Raw genomic sequence first — 15,907 nt, 5'->3', positions numbered from 1 at the left:
CCCCTACCCCTCCCCCACCAGCCTCTGACTTGTTGTGAACAGACCCAAGGCTGACCATGGCCCACCTCCCATCGCCAACATGGAATGACAGCCGAACTGATGACTGACTAGCCCCCCGTCTGATCTCTCTGAAGGTCCCTCTGCTTCCAATGAGGCTCAGGATTTTCATCAGAGCCATAGGTCCCTCAGAACAAATGTAGCCTTAGTAAGAGCACATTCATTGATTTAAGAATTATTTTAAGCTCTCACTCTTTAGGAATTTCCCAGCTTTCTAAAGCTCAATCTTTTCTCTCCTGTCCTACTAAACATAGATGGATGTCCAATTATTTTTGAAAGGCACAATTGAAATTTGATAATATGTGGTGTTCAAATACTGTACCAGAATCAACAATTTAAAATGAATATCAATGGAGTATCGGTACTCTGACAGATTAAACAAACAAATATTTAATACATTGATATGCTAGAAATATCGATCACAATTTTGTACTCCATATATACATGGATAAAAGATTCCCCTGTGCCCTTTACTTTAATCAAGTTGGCAGTCAGACAAGCAGCAGACATTTCTTCAGGATTTTTGTGCTACTGAGCTGTAGCCTTTAGCAAAAGATCATGAGAACAAATATATCCTCATCTTGTCTTTACAGTCTTCACATGTTGAATCGATTGGATGATTTGTCAACATAGAAACATAGAAAATATGTGGAAAAGAACGCTAAATTGTTGCAATATTTTATGTAAACCAATACCTTGTAAATGCCAGCATTAAATACACATGGTAATTCTTTATTCATTCAACAAGGGCAATCAATGACCTGCACATAAATTATCAGGTACTTTAATCCGATGTGAAAATACACTCAAACAACAACAGCACTAACACCATTTTATTTGGTTGAAAAAATAAAGCACAGCTTCATATGTTTACACTTCCTTCGGTAACGTTCCGATAAATTATGCTGCATATATAGTTTGATTCAACCTCCCCCTTCCCACCGTGTTTAACACAGCCAGCAGTGATGAGAGTAACTCTTTGCTCATTTATATTGCAATGATGTGTTGCAAGACATAACTCTACACATTTGTACTGGTTAATGACATTTGGTTGGCTAGTTTCTGCTGATTGCAAAGTGTTGATAGTTCCATGAGTTCATTACAATCAGTAGAAATTGAAAGAATGCCAGCTGGAGCACAAGATCTTTGAAAATTTTAAGTTTATGAAGTGAGCTTTGTGCTGCACTAGTTCACTAGTGAAGCAAAATCATCTTTTGTTTGCACCAGTAGCAGTCATCATCAGCAGCTTTATATATCTCTGCTCCTTCCTGAACAATGCAAACACCAGCAGCTCGGTATAAATGCACCACGAGAATCCCCCACATTAGCACGCTCTATTGACTCCTAAGCGGTAGATTTTACAGCAGGTATTCTGACAGCACTGCAACATTTTTAGGCATCCTTTATTATTCTGCAGGGCAATCGTATAATAATACATTCTAAATTAGATTTTGAACAGTTAATATGGTGATACAGATGCAAAACAACCATTGAGGCAATCAGAGTGCTCCTTTATCATTAAGGGGTAAATTATCTACAACTTCTATTGTCCGCACATGCAGGATTAAGAGGCAGAAGTTAAGAAGTCGTTGCCTGAGTTTTCCTACTCCTCCAGAAGCTTTTGATCTTTCGGTATCTTATTGAGGGATTTGGAAATCAAACACATGGAATGCATTGAAATAACCAACTAGATATTCATTAAATTCATCATCGGCCTTTAAAGGGTATCAGCTTGCTGCCACTAGGGATGGGGTGATGGGCAATGCCATGTGAGCAAGCCTGCCAGGTATTCCTCAGTGAGCCTACCAGCAAGCTTTTGTGTCCAACATATGTACCTGTGGGCAGCAAGGGTTGCTGGAGGATTCTTTCTGACCTTTACACCAACCTTGCTTCCTCCCCAGCAGGCTTTACTGAGGGCCTTCCTGACTGGCCCCGATAAGGCAGCTCCACCAACCTGGTCTCTGGGACTCTATGCTGGCTCTGCCTCTGAGCACCTGTTGCAGCACTGGTGGTGACCACAACTCCAGATGGCACAGCAGGTACTGAAGAACTGCCAATATCTAATTGGCCAACAGTTCTTAGCGGCAGGAAATCCACCCTTCAGGGTCCAGGAAACATGGTGCGGATCAGGCAGGTCACTGATTGCTTTTAACCATGTTAATGTACTTGGGAATGGACATTACTGGGTTGCCATGAGTTTTCTAGCTGATGGACAGCCCACCACTGTGACAGCTATATTTGCTTATCCTGTTCATTTGAACTACCAATTCTTTGCAGATAGCGTCATGCTGTTTTGACTCTTTTATAACTGCCAGTTGCAGTGCAAAAGCCCAACCAAAAGTCATTTTTGCAGATCATGCAGTCTCTGTCATGAGCACCCTCGATAAAGCATCTGCAATGACATTTTCTTTTCCAGACACATGAATGATTTTCAAATTATACGGCTGGAGAATCAAACCCCATTGAAATAATTGTAAGTTCCGGTCCCAAATTATTTTTTTTCAAAAATCAAAAGATTATAATATATAGAAATAGCAGTTCGTCCACATTATTTGTGATGTATATGTTGAAATGGTGTACAACCAGTACAAGACTCACTGTCTCTTCAGCAGCTGGATATTTATGTTGATATGCAGTCAGTTTTGACAAAAAGATAACTGAAAGGCCATTCAGTCCTGTCTTTTAATCTTGCACCGATGTCACTGGCACCAACAACGATTTTGACTGGCAATGCATAATTTGGTAAAGCTGAACCTGGTGCTGTCGTTAGTATTGCTTTCAAATTTTCAAAAGTCATTTGATAGTCTTGCATCCATTTGAATTTTTTGCCTTTTTCAATGACTTTGTTAAGGGTGCAACAAGAGTGCTGAAATTTAGTACAAACTTGCAAAGAAAATCTGCAAGCATAAAGAAAGAAACTTGTTTCAATATAATGTAGAGATTCACATTTTGTCTTTGGCACGGAAGTCCAAAATAGTCTCAACATTTGTTTCAAATTCTATCTTCGCTATATTTCTCTTCCTTCTCTCTTTATTCCTTGTTTTTCTTTCTTATCCCTTTCTCTTTGTTTTTTCTTTTCCTTTTTTTTCCTAATTCATGTTTTTTTCATTTTCTTTCTCTAAATCTAGGTTTTTTTCATTTCTACCAGTATTTTAGCTAATTCCTACTGTGACAGTAGGTTTCCTTTCTTTCAATTCTGCATGTTGTATTATCGATCAAAATCTTACAACATCCTGCTTTAACTTCTACCTTCAATATATCTGCTAAATCCCACAGTTTATGCTGAGTCAAAGATTTTAAATAATCTTCTGTTATAACTTCTAGTTCTAGAAAACTCTTAACAACCTCTGAAGCCATCTTCAAATTCTGAGCTATACACTTTACTACAATACAGCTAAATTATGCACCAGAAATACTCCAAAGTGATTACCTTTGCAACTAACCTCTTCAGTGTATTATCCCAATCTGTTTGGTCTGGGACTAACACTAATTCCCTATTCTAAGGTGACATAGCCCACTATATAACTTTCCCTTCCCAGGGGCACATTTCTTCAAAGCCACTCTATTTCAAGGACTTTATAAGATTTCTCTACACAAAGATAAAAATGAAACTAAAAATCTTCCTCTCTCATATATGAATATTTCCCTTAAGCTTAAAAAAGTACAAGTTACAGAAATCTCTAACCAACTTTGAAGTTAGTTAATTTACCATACTGAGTCTCAAAACAAGCTAAATTCCATCAATAATGCACAAAACGTATTCGCTCCAAAGCCAGGCTTCGAAAATTGTTTTGTTTTTAAAAAAATCACCATGGCTACAGAAATGTTCGCATGTTAATGGTTAACATCAGACACATTGTTTACTAACACAAAAACCAGAAGCTCAAACTTACAATGCATAATATTAATAACTATACACATAAATCCCACAATTTACATCACAGAATGTGCAGGTTGTGATGTGTATGTGCTATTCTTCTTCTAGAAGATATTGATCATGGGTTTAGAAGGAGCCTTGGCAAATTCTGAAGTGCATCTGATGCTCACTGCTGATACTGTTCATTGGCAATGAAGGGAGTTTGTGCATCACTTTACTGATGATCAAGCGTAGACTGTTTTTGTTGGAGATTGGCTGGGTTTGATTTTGTTTTCTGGGCACAAGACATACCTGGATATTTTCCACCTTGCCAGATGTTGCCAGTGTTGCAGTTGTACTGGAATTATTTAGCTGGGAGCATGACAAGTTCAGGGGCGTAAATCTTTAGTACAATAGCTGGAGCATTGTCAGTGCATACAGCCCTTGCTGTTTCAGTGCTGTCAGTCGTTTCTTGATATTGTGTAATCGTGATCCTGTGGACCTTCAGAGAAGGCTGAAATAGATCATTGCACTTATCTTCTGCACTTACACGCTGGGCTTCCCCATCATTGAGGATGGGGATATTTGTGGAGCTTCCTTCTCCAGTGAGTTATTTAATTGTCTACCACCATTCACGTTTGGATGTAGTCCAATTGCAGAACTTAGATCTGATCGTTGGTTAGGGGATCACTTAGCTCTGTCTTTCACTTGTTACCTGATCTCCTGCAATCTTCATTGAACCAGGGTTTATCCGTGATTTGATTGTAGTGGTAGCATGGGAAATATACTGTGTCTTGAGGTTTTAGATTGTGTTTAAGCACAATTCTGCTGCTACTGATGGCCTGCAATCAATCATCAATTTTAAACTGCTGGATCTATTTGAAATCTATTCTACCCCATTTAGCATTGTGATATTGCGACGTGAAGTAGCGTGTCCTCAGTGTGAAGATAATATTTGACCCCCACAAGGATTGTTTGCTGATCACTCCTACTGATACTGTGATGGACAGGTGTTTCTGCAGCAGGTAACATGGTGAGGATATGGCCAACCATTTTTTTCCATCTTTTTGGTTCCTTCACCATCAGTTGCAAACCCAGTACAGCAGCTGTATCCTTTAGCACACTGGCCATCTTCATCAATATTGGTACTATTGAGCCACTCCTTGTGATGGACATTGTAATCTCCCATCCAGGGTATGTTCTGGGCTCTTGCCACCCTCAGTGCTTTTTTCACGAGGTGTACAATATGGAGGAGGACTAAAATTCATCAGCCGAATGGACAGCAGGGGGAAACAGTAGTAAGTGGTAATCAGTAGATGGTTTCCTTGCCCATGTTTGACATGATTCCACGAGACTCCCTCTTGATAGTATACCACTGTCTTGCTACATCTGCTGGTTCTGTCCTGCTACTGGACAGGACATAGCCAGGATGGGATTGGTGGAGTTTGGGACTTTGTCTATGTGGTACAATTCCGTGAGCATGACTTTGCCAGACTGTAAACAGCTTTTGGAATTTGGCAGTAACTGTCAGATGTTAGCAAGGAGGACTTTGCAGGGTTGACAGGGCTGTGTTTGCCATTGTGGTTTCCAGTGCCTAGGTCGATGCCAGGTGGTCTGTCCAGTTTCATTCCTTTTTGGGGACATTTTAATGATTTGATACAATTCAGTGGCTTGCTAAGATATTTCAAATGGGAGTTAAGAGTCATTGCTATGTTGGAGTCACATGTAGGCCAGATAAGGCGGACAGATTTCCTTTCATAAAATACATTAGTGAATCAAATGGATTTCATTGACATTATTAGACTTATAACTCCTGACTTTTAAAATTCAAATTTGATCATTCGAATTTGAACACAGGTCTCTGGTGCAATATCTGGGTTTCTGGATTATGAGCCCAGTGACAATACATTACAAATTACCTCTTTGCTGATCATAAAATCTTCCATATTTTTAGAAAGCAGTTTTGGTTAAGAAATATTTACCCTTTTCCATAGATACTTTGAATAATATTGCACAGATTTATTCCAGTCAAGGAAAGAAACGTTCCATGTTAGAACTAAATATCCCTGAAACATTAAATATTACAGTGACAAGACAGTTCAATTCAGAAGAGAAAGTCTTGAAAAGCAAGCATTGAGATGTTAGACATTCATGCAAGTGAATCCCAAAGCTGATCTATTTTGCGGACAATTGTGTTCATTCAAAAAAAATTAAATTGAGAAACAATTTTTTGATTGCTAGAAGTAATCTAAATGTACAAATTTGATCATTTTAATTTAATTTGTAACTAAATTTTAACATGCATAGCTAATGGTGCAACAAAGGATACAATACAGCATACTAGAATTTTGTGGATTTATCTGATTTGCAAATAACATTTTTCTCTTTGAAACTCCTTTGCTGATCAGCTCCACTTGTTGTATTATGATTTCTTGAAATTCCTTCTGTTACACATTGCATAAATACAGGGTAGCTTCAATCACAGCAAACTTTAAATGTTTGTTATTTTCATATTTGTTTATTTTTGTTGTTGACTTTCCTTTTTAAGACACTGAAATAATCACTAAAGCGTTATAATGTCACAAGGATGGACTCATCTCACCATCTCTCAATATTTTCTCATGATCTTCCACTTGTTAAGACTACTTGACTAACATTTTAGAGTTCTAGAGCACTTCCAAAGATATCAAGAAGGTAACTAACTTCCTGTTTCATGCTAATTGAGATAAAAGTTTTCAGTTGCTGGGTAAAATGACATTTTGTATCAATACACTGTAACTGTTAGATTTAGCAGTGTGTACAATCATTTTTTCCCATGTCTTTCGTTATTCTATTATACCACAGCAGGTTAAAGTCTAAGTAGCAATTCTGACCTCCAAATGTTAATTTAAATCTGCAGTAATTGTAGAAGGGTAACATTCATCTAAACACATATATGTTAAATGTGAAAACAAAAATTCATCCAGTTCTAATTTTTGGTTGTAATATGTGGCTACAGGATTATGAAATTCTAAGGTCTGTAATTATACAATAAGATGTTAATGCACAACTTGAATTCCTATCCCTGCTATTTTAATGGGCGTTTAACCTTGTTTGTATATCATGCTGTAATTTGAGGCAATCAAGTTTTCAAAACAGAAAGCTTTAGTTTCTTTATGGTCAATATTCTAAAAAGGAACTAATTACATTTTAATATACAGTTATTAATTAACAAGATGAAGATCAGAGAATCAGAGATTCAATAATCATATGCTAAAATTGAATATAAAAATGTTATGAAGAAAGTAATTCAATTAAAGAAAATCATCCTTATTCCAAATATATTTCTCCTATAATAGCCAACATCTACCTAAATTAACATGAAGTTTTCTTGAATAATATTGTTTTGAATGCTTAAGTAAATTCTTTGTTGTGCTGCATTGCCATCTTCTTCCTTCTTCCTTATCACCTCAGCAGTTTTATAAGACTGTCTCCCTGACAGCTGCTTCTTTTTCTGATCATTTTTGAGGACTGACTCCACAACTTTCTGTTTTGAAAGGGTTTCTCTACCCTGCTCAGCAGGTAGTTACTGATGAAATTGTTAAATTTCAAATCTGTAACTATCCTCTGTTTGGACTTCAATGTCCCACTTTCAGGAGTCCAGTATTGGATTCAACAAATCAAAGTGTAGAAAACTAATAGAATAAATTTATTAGGCATTTAAATGGCTGTAAATATTTTGTGACTATGGCACAATATTTATAAAATGCTCATTTGCCATCTAGTGTTAGATACCAATAATGCATCAATCTTTATATAATTGCTATTTTATTATAATGACTTTCTCTCTTTTTTGCAAACATTTGGTATGTAGTTGAAATATCAACTGTCCGTGACCAGGCTGGCGTATGAACAATCCAACCGCTTGTCTTCAGTCATGTTTGCTTGAATGGAAAACAAGAAAATCTTGGCTGCCCTCTTCATCTTCTTCTCCCTGAAGGGTTGTGTAAAGCTTCTGGATATGAAATGAAAGAAAGGGACAGGCTGTAGCATATATTGGTCTGAGTAAACAGAAACAGATGAGTAGCTTCTGAAAGCAGCAGCAATTTGTCATGCATCAAGTGAGAAGGGAAAGATAGTTTAAAACCCTGCAGGACTTGTTGTCCAGCCTTGCCAGATGTCGCTCTCCTCATGCTTCCCCTGTCCGCAATATCTATTACCTGCTCTTCCAGTAGTGACAGTACATGGAGGGAATTGTGCGTCTCTTCCTGATGCAGCCCGCTCCCTGCAATTGTGTGAAAACTTACCCTAGAGCAAAGAAGGAAGTGTGCAAGTGTGGGAATATGAGTTGTTTTGAGATTAGTGTTACTAGGATAAGGAATATTACAGTTGGAAGGAAGTGAAGGTATTATTAGTGAAGAGAGGAGCAGTTTGCAATAAGTGCTGAAGGTGTTGAAATGAAGTGTGTGATAGTGATTGGAGGAGCGAGCTGGTAATTGGGTCAAGTAAGATGAGGAAATACCCTTAGTTGAGGGTACTAAATTTTTGATGGCATACTTTCGGTACGAAATGGCATCCAAGTTTTTTATTAATTCATGGAGATGGACCGACCTCCCTTGGCTGATGAATCAGTACTCCTCCAGGTTGAACACACTTGGAAGCACTGATGGTTGCAAGGGTGCAAAATGTACTCTGGGTGGGAGTTTTCATTTTCCACCATCAAGACTGGCTCAGCACCAGCACTACTGATCGATCTGCTTGCATCCTAAAGGACATAGCTGCCAGACTGAGTCTGCAGCAGGTGGTGAGGGACCCAACAAGAGGGAAAAACATACTTCATCTCATCCTTACCAATCTGTCTGCTGCAGATGCGTCCGTGCTAAATGGGATAAACTTCAAATAGATTTGCAACTCAAAACTGGCCATCCATGAGGCACTGTGGGCCATCAACAGCAGTAGAATTCTACTCCAGGAAAGTCTGGCCCGGCATATCCCCTACTCAATGTTTACCACTCAGTCAGGGATCAAAATTCTGGTTCAAAGGAGAGTGTAGGAGGGCATGCCAGGAGCAGCACCAGGCATACCTAAAAAGCAAGGTATTAACCTGGGGAAGCTACCAAACGGGGCTACTTGTAAGCCATGGTGATGGATAATTAAACAACTCAGTGGAGGAGGAAGCTTCACAAATATCTCCATCCTCAATGATGGCAGAGCCCATCACATCAGTGCAAAAGATAAGGCTGAAACACTTGCGGCAATCTTCAGCCAGAAATGCTATGTGGGCGATCCATCTCGGCCTCCTACAGTGGTCCCCAGTATCAGACACCAGTCTTCAGACAACTCAATTCATGCCACATGATGTCAAGAAGCAGTTGGAGACATTAAATACTGCAAAGGCTCTGGGCCCTGATGATATTCACATAATAGTACTGAACACTTGTGCTCCAGAACTTGCCACTCGCCTGTACTTCTTCCAGTGCAATTACTACACTGATATCTACCAAACAATGCCCAGGAATATCCTGTACACATAAAGCAGGACACATCTAACCTGGCCAATTACTGCCCCATCAGTTTACTTTCAATCATCAGTAAAGTGAAGGAAAATGTCACCAACAGTGCTATCAAGCAGCACCTGCTCAGCAATAACCTGTGCAGTGATGCCCAGTTCGGGTTCCGCCAGGACTACTCAGCTCCTGACCTCATTACAGCCTTGGTTTAAACATGGACAAAAGAACTGAATTCCAGAGTTGATATGAGAGTGACTGCCCTTGACGTTAAGGCTGTATTTGACTGAATGTGGTATCAAGGAGCCTGAGTAAAACTGTAATCGGTGGGTTTAAGGGGTCAAACTCTCCACTGGTTAGAGTCATACCTGACACATAGGACAATGGTTGTGGTTGTTGGAGGTCAGTTATCACAACTTCAGGACATTTCTGCAGGAGATCCTCAGGGTAGTCCTCTCATGCCCAAACATCTTCAACTGCTTCATCAATGACCTTCCCTCTGTCATAAATGGGGATTTTCACTGATGATTGCATAATGTTCAGCACCATTCATGACTCCTTAGATACAGAAGTAGTCCATGTTCAAATGCAGCAAGATCTGAACAATATCTTGAACTGACAAGTGGCAAGTAAGGTAAAAACAAGGACTGCAGATGTTGGAAACCAGAGTCTAGATTAGAGTGGTGCTGGAAAAGCACAGCAGGTCAGGCAGCATCCAAACATTCATGCCACACAAATGCCAGGCAATGATCATTAATCAATAAATACAATCCATCCACCACCCCTTGACATTAAATGGCATTACTATTACTGAATTCTCCATTATCAACATCGTTGAAGGGTTACAATTGACCATAAACTCAACTGGACTTACCTCATAAACACAATGTCAAAATTCCTGGATGGGTGCAGCTCCAATACTCAAAAAGCTTGACACCACCCAGAACAAAACAGCTCGCTTGACTGGCACCATATCCACAAATGTCCACTCTCTCCATGACTGATGCTCAGTAGAAGCAGTGTGTACTATCTATAAAATAGTCATGATTCAGAGGTGCCAGTGTTGGACTGGGGTGTACAAAGTTAAAAATCACACAACACCAGGTTATAGTCCAACAGGTTTAATTGGAAGCTAGTGTGCTTCCAATTAAACCTGTTGGACTATAACCTGGTGTTGTGTGATTTTTAACTTTATCTATAAAACATAATGACAAGGGCAGCAGATACATGTTCCTTTGCACCTACTCACCATTCCGACTTAAAAATATAATGCTAGCCCTATCAGCAAAGCCTATGTTTCTTTTCATTCTCTCATGAAACATGGTCATTGCTGGCTTGGGCCAGCATTTATTGCTCATTCCTAGTTGCCCCTAAGAAGGTTATGGTGAGCTGCCTTCTTGAACTGCTGCAGTTCAAGTGCAATAGGTTGACCCATAATGCCCTTAGAGGAGAGTATTCCAAGATTTTGACCCAGCAATAGTGAAGCGTTGGCAATATATTTCTAAGTCAGGATTATGAGAAGATAATTTCCCTTGAGAAGGTTATGGTGAGCTTTGTTCTTGAACTGCTGCAGTCCATGTGCTGTAACACAGTGACATTAAAGGAATAGTGACATATTTCTAAGTCAGCTGATGGTGTTCTCATGTATCTGCTGCTTTTGTCCTTCTACATGAAAGTGGTCATGGGTTTGGAAGGTGTTGTCTAAGGAGCCCTGGTGAATTTCTACAGTGCAACTTGTGGATAATACACATGGTTGCTACTGACCATCAGTGTGCATGGAAGAAGTGACTGTTTCTGAGTGTGGTACAGTAAGCGGGCTGCTTTGTCCTGAATGTCTTAAGCTTCTTGATTGTTATTGGGGGTGCACTCATAAAGCCAAGTGGGGAGTATTCCATCACACTGCTGACTTGTGCCATGTAGATGGTGGGTTTTGGGAGTCAGAAGACCAGTTACTTGCTGCCTAGCCTCTGACCTACATTTGTAGTGACAGGATTTGTATGCCTAGTTCAGTTCAGTTTCTGGTCAATGTTGATAGCTGAGGATTCAGCGATAGTAATGCCACTAATTGTCAAGGAGCAATCATTAGATTCTCTCTAGTTGGAGACGCTCATTGTCAGCCCAAACTTGGATATTGTCCAGGTCTTGCTGCATTTGGACATAACAATTCCAGCATCTTTAGGACTTGCAAATGGTGCTGAACATTATGCAATCATGACAAAACATCCTCATTGCTGACCTTATGATGGAGGGAATGTCATTGATGAAGCAGCTGTCGATGGTTAGGTCTAGGGCCCTATCTTGAGGAACTCCTGCAGAGATGTCCTGAAGCTGAGCCGAGTGACCTTCAACAACCACAGCATTTTTCTTTTGTGCCAGGTATAACTCCAAACAGCGGAGAGTGTGTCCTTTCATTCCATTGACTTTAGTGTTGCTAGGGCTCCTTGACGCCACATTCAGTCAATTAACAAGGGGCAGTCAATCTCAGCTCACTTTTGGAATTTAGCTTGTTTTTGTATGTTTGAACCAAGGCTGTAATGAGGTCACTAAAATGTGTTGAAATGGCCGAATGTCTTAAAGATCTTAAAATGGCCATTTCTACTGCCTTATAATCAGTGGCATCTACCTCAAGGAACAGCTATTAAGCCTCCCAAACTTCCCTGAAAAGTTTACTTTGCAGTAATAAGGATACTATTACTGCAAAGTTGGCTACTTATCTACTGTGCACATGGTTTGAAAGAAATGATCAAAGTTTCTAAAAAAATCTGCTTTATCAGAATTCAAAAATAAATGAGCAAAGTGAATTGACTCAGCTGTCAAAGGTACCTTCATGGGACAAAGTAAGATTCTTTCACCCACCTTCAGCAGTCCTGATTCAAGTTATCTTTCCTGCCAATTTCTCCCTCATCCCTCCTTACTCTTTCTCACTTCTGTTTCTCTCTTTCTTCACTTTCTCTCCCTCCTTCTCTAATTTTAACCTCTCTACCAGTGTTCTATTTGTTTCATTATCCTCAGTTTCCACCTGTAAACCCGTGGCCATCCCTTTTAAAATTTTGAGGTTGTTGACTTTTGAGAAAACTTCTAATCCCAAATGCCTCACAGAATCATTTAATTGTACCGAAGAATGCTTAGGCACTAAATTTAGATATTTCTATATTAGCAATGCAAACTCAAGAAAGTCTTTTGCAATATAAATAAAAGGTCTCAAAGTAATGATTTGCACACTCTAATTCTTTTGTATCTTCTCTGGGTTCAATCACGGACAGGAGCTCCCAGTTGTTAGAGTGTGTCTGCACGTGAGGTTCCTCAATTTGTTACTACTCTGGTTCGGAAACCCAAATCACCTGAGTGAGGAAGGATGAACTTGTTTATTCATCTGCTCCCCAAGTTGCTTGCAGCAAGGCTAATTTAAAATGTATCCTTTCCCTTGTGGATACCTTTCTCCCAGACCAAATTAATTCATAGTTTTAATAGGAACCAATTCAACTAGGCTTCCTTGAGTTAAAAAGAGTGGGTGAGTTTATTAGGTTACTAAATGTAGGAAGAATCAGGAAGAAGAAGTGAATCCTAAAAAGTAAAAGTAGTAAAAAAAAGGACGAACTGTTATTTTGATTATCGGTGAAGAGTAAATAGCAGAACATCGAGAAACCACTTATGGACTACTGTGTACTGTGCTAGTCACCATACTCTTGAAGGATGTTAATACATTGGAAGCAGTTCAGAGAAGGTTTACTGGACTAATACCTGGAAAGAGCAGATTGCCTTATGATGAAAAGCTATACAGGCTAGATCTGTATTCTCTGAAGTTGAGAAGAGTCAGTGGTGACTTAATTGAAACATATAAGATCCGAGAGAACTTTATGAGTGGATATTTGTCTTTCTGTTTGAAGTTTCCTGACTCTATACAGGTGAGCCATTCCATATGTTCAAACAGGACTGTGCCAGATAGTCACTGGATTTACATCCACAGTCAGTGTTTGGTTGTAGCAGTTCTCTCTTAACAGACAATTAAAAGTTCAACATGTCTAAAAGTACTTTGGAGTTCTGATCTGTCATCATTTCACTATGTTTTGGATGAGATGATAAGCTTCATATATCTGTTTCAGCAATTTGGGTATACATTACTATTTAATGATGAGGGAGTTTTCCCCATGTCCTCTGTCACCATTAGAACTATGTCATCTTATTATTTTGATGATCTTGAAATATGTGGATGTTTGCTGCATGTGTCTATATAGTGGTCTCTCTACTTCAAAGTATTGCATTTGAAATGCATAGAAATACTTTTGAAAGTTGTGATCACACTCCATAGAAGTGCAAGTTTAGTTTGAATCATTGCTATTGTAAGACAATGTTATCCACATAGTAAGTGAGCAGATGTAATTCTACAGTTGTTGAGCAAAATCTCTTTTTTTTCATACTTATAGGTTATTTGCGTTCATGGAAATAATCCGCAGAAATCAGAACTTCTAAAAACTGACAGCCCTAAGAATTCGCAAAAACACATATGGACAGAAAGCAGCAAAGACCTCTCCATCAGCCGTCTGCTTTCACAGACATTGTCTGGCAAAGAGAATGCTACTGCTGTGGACCTGCATTACGAAACTCCAGTACCGTACTCTGACCAGGACATATGGGATTGGTTACGAAATGCATCAGATCAGAAGGAGCCCCGCCCTCGACTTAAGAGGCGACCTATAGTCAAAACGGGCAAATTTAAGAAAATGTTTGGCTGGGGGGACTTCCATTCCAACATCAAAACTGTCAAGCTAAATCTACTCATCACAGGCAAAATAGTGGACCATGGAAATGGTACCTTTAGTGTCTATTTCCGTCACAATTCAACTGGCCAGGGGAATGTTTCTGTCAGCCTGGTACCCCCTACAAAAATTGTGGAATTTGACTTGGCTCAACAGACGGTGATTGATGCCAAAGATTCAAAGACATTTAACTGCCGTATTGAGTATGAGAAAGTGGACAAGGCAAAGAAGACTACGCTTTGCAACTATGATCCATCAAAAACCTGTTACCAGGAGCAAACGCAAAGCCATGTGTCATGGCTGTGCTCCAAACCCTTTAAGGTTATATGTATTTATATTTCATTTTACAGTACAGATTATAAACTAGTGCAGAAAGTGTGTCCAGATTACAATTACCACAGTGACACTCCATATTTCCCCTCTGGCTGAGGGTGACCTGATTGGCATCTGAGAAAACGGTTACTGTAATTATGGTATTGTAATGAATTCTATATCTTAGTCTTCATTTGTATGAATGGTTTGTACTGTATATAGTTTATTCAGTGTTATTTCAGCTACCTATGACCATTAACTTGTAACTGTCTCTCTTGCTTGTTTATGGTTTTAAGAACAAATGAAATGAAAAAAATAACCTTTTATTTGTGTAGCCATTATAGCTTACAACAAATTCATGTACAAAAAATTATTATAATTAATGTAACTGGTGAAAGAACAATTTAAGAGGTATACATATACCATATTATTCATTGCTGTATTAAAGTATTTTATTTCTGGAAGATATGATATGTAAATAGTAATAAAATACTAAAAGATTTCAGTTTCAAAATGTGGATACCCTTGAATTATGGCACATCAATAATTATTGAAAATTTCCCTGTGACTTTTGCTTCTTTATTTGATGAATATGTATGATGGTGCTTTTGGTCCAGGATGTTTATTATGGATGGATTGTGTAAACTGAGACAGACTCCTAAACAAATACAAATTTCCACTCAGAACAAATGTTTTGCATCGCTGTTGATACAGCATCTTCCACTGGATATTTATTGATGATTATATTGATTTGTGGCAGATGCCACAATGTTAGCTACTGCTACACAGGTGTTTGACAAATATATTCAACTGCTACCAAAGCTGAATGCTGCCAGTTTAAGTATCCATATTTAGAAACAAACTTTGACAACACACTTTGCAATTTCACTTGGACATTGCAATAGAAAATATAGGATCCGTAAAACATAGCAACAGAAATAGGCCATTCAGCACATTGAGTTTACTCTGCTATTTAATAATATCATGGCTAATCTGATAATTCTCAACTCCACTTTCCTACTGTTTCCCTATGACCCTTGATTCCCTTACTGATTAAAAATATGTCTGTCTCAGAAACTAGCAGGAGAATGGCACAATCTTCAGTGAAATGATATGAGCATCGAAAAGCAGCCTGCTTTGCTTTTTTGCCAATGTTTCTGCCCGAAACGTCGATTCTCCTGCTCCTTGGATGCTGCCTGACCTGCTGCGCTTTTCCAGCAACACGTTTTTCAGCAATCATCCACAAAAATTGTGCCAAGAATTTCCTAAGTGAAAGCTAACGGGAATCCCCCTCAGGTCCACTGTAAGCATGCGCAGAATCGAGATGACATTTGTGCAAGGTGCAGCTGCGAAATAGAGAAACCTAGGTGAACGGCTTCTTCTGAAATTTAAGTGAAGGGCTGCTGACTTTTACTCTCAGTGGGACTCCACCCCGTAGA

At 39.0% G+C, this 15,907-nt stretch overlaps 1 protein-coding gene across 2 annotated transcripts in view; it reads left to right on the top strand.

The window, feature by feature from the left end:
• LOC122549806 (neurexophilin-1) overlaps positions 1 to 15,097 on the top strand; it is a 125,736-nt gene extending 110,639 nt beyond the window's left edge. For both annotated transcript variants that reach the window (XM_043689867.1, XM_043689865.1), the window contains exon 3: positions 13,824 to 15,097. In XM_043689867.1, the coding sequence (XP_043545802.1) occupies positions 13,824 to 14,585 (762 nt within the window). In that variant the 3' untranslated portion in view covers positions 14,586 to 15,097. The remainder of the gene's footprint in view (positions 1 to 13,823) is intronic.
• The last annotated feature ends 810 nt before the right edge of the window (positions 15,098 to 15,907 follow it).

The sequence above is a fragment of the Chiloscyllium plagiosum genome, chromosome 5 (genome assembly GCF_004010195.1).
Source record: "Chiloscyllium plagiosum isolate BGI_BamShark_2017 chromosome 5, ASM401019v2, whole genome shotgun sequence".
NCBI classification, from domain to species: Eukaryota; Metazoa; Chordata; class Chondrichthyes; order Orectolobiformes; family Hemiscylliidae; genus Chiloscyllium; species Chiloscyllium plagiosum.
This window is presented reverse-complemented; position numbering and strand designations above follow the sequence as displayed.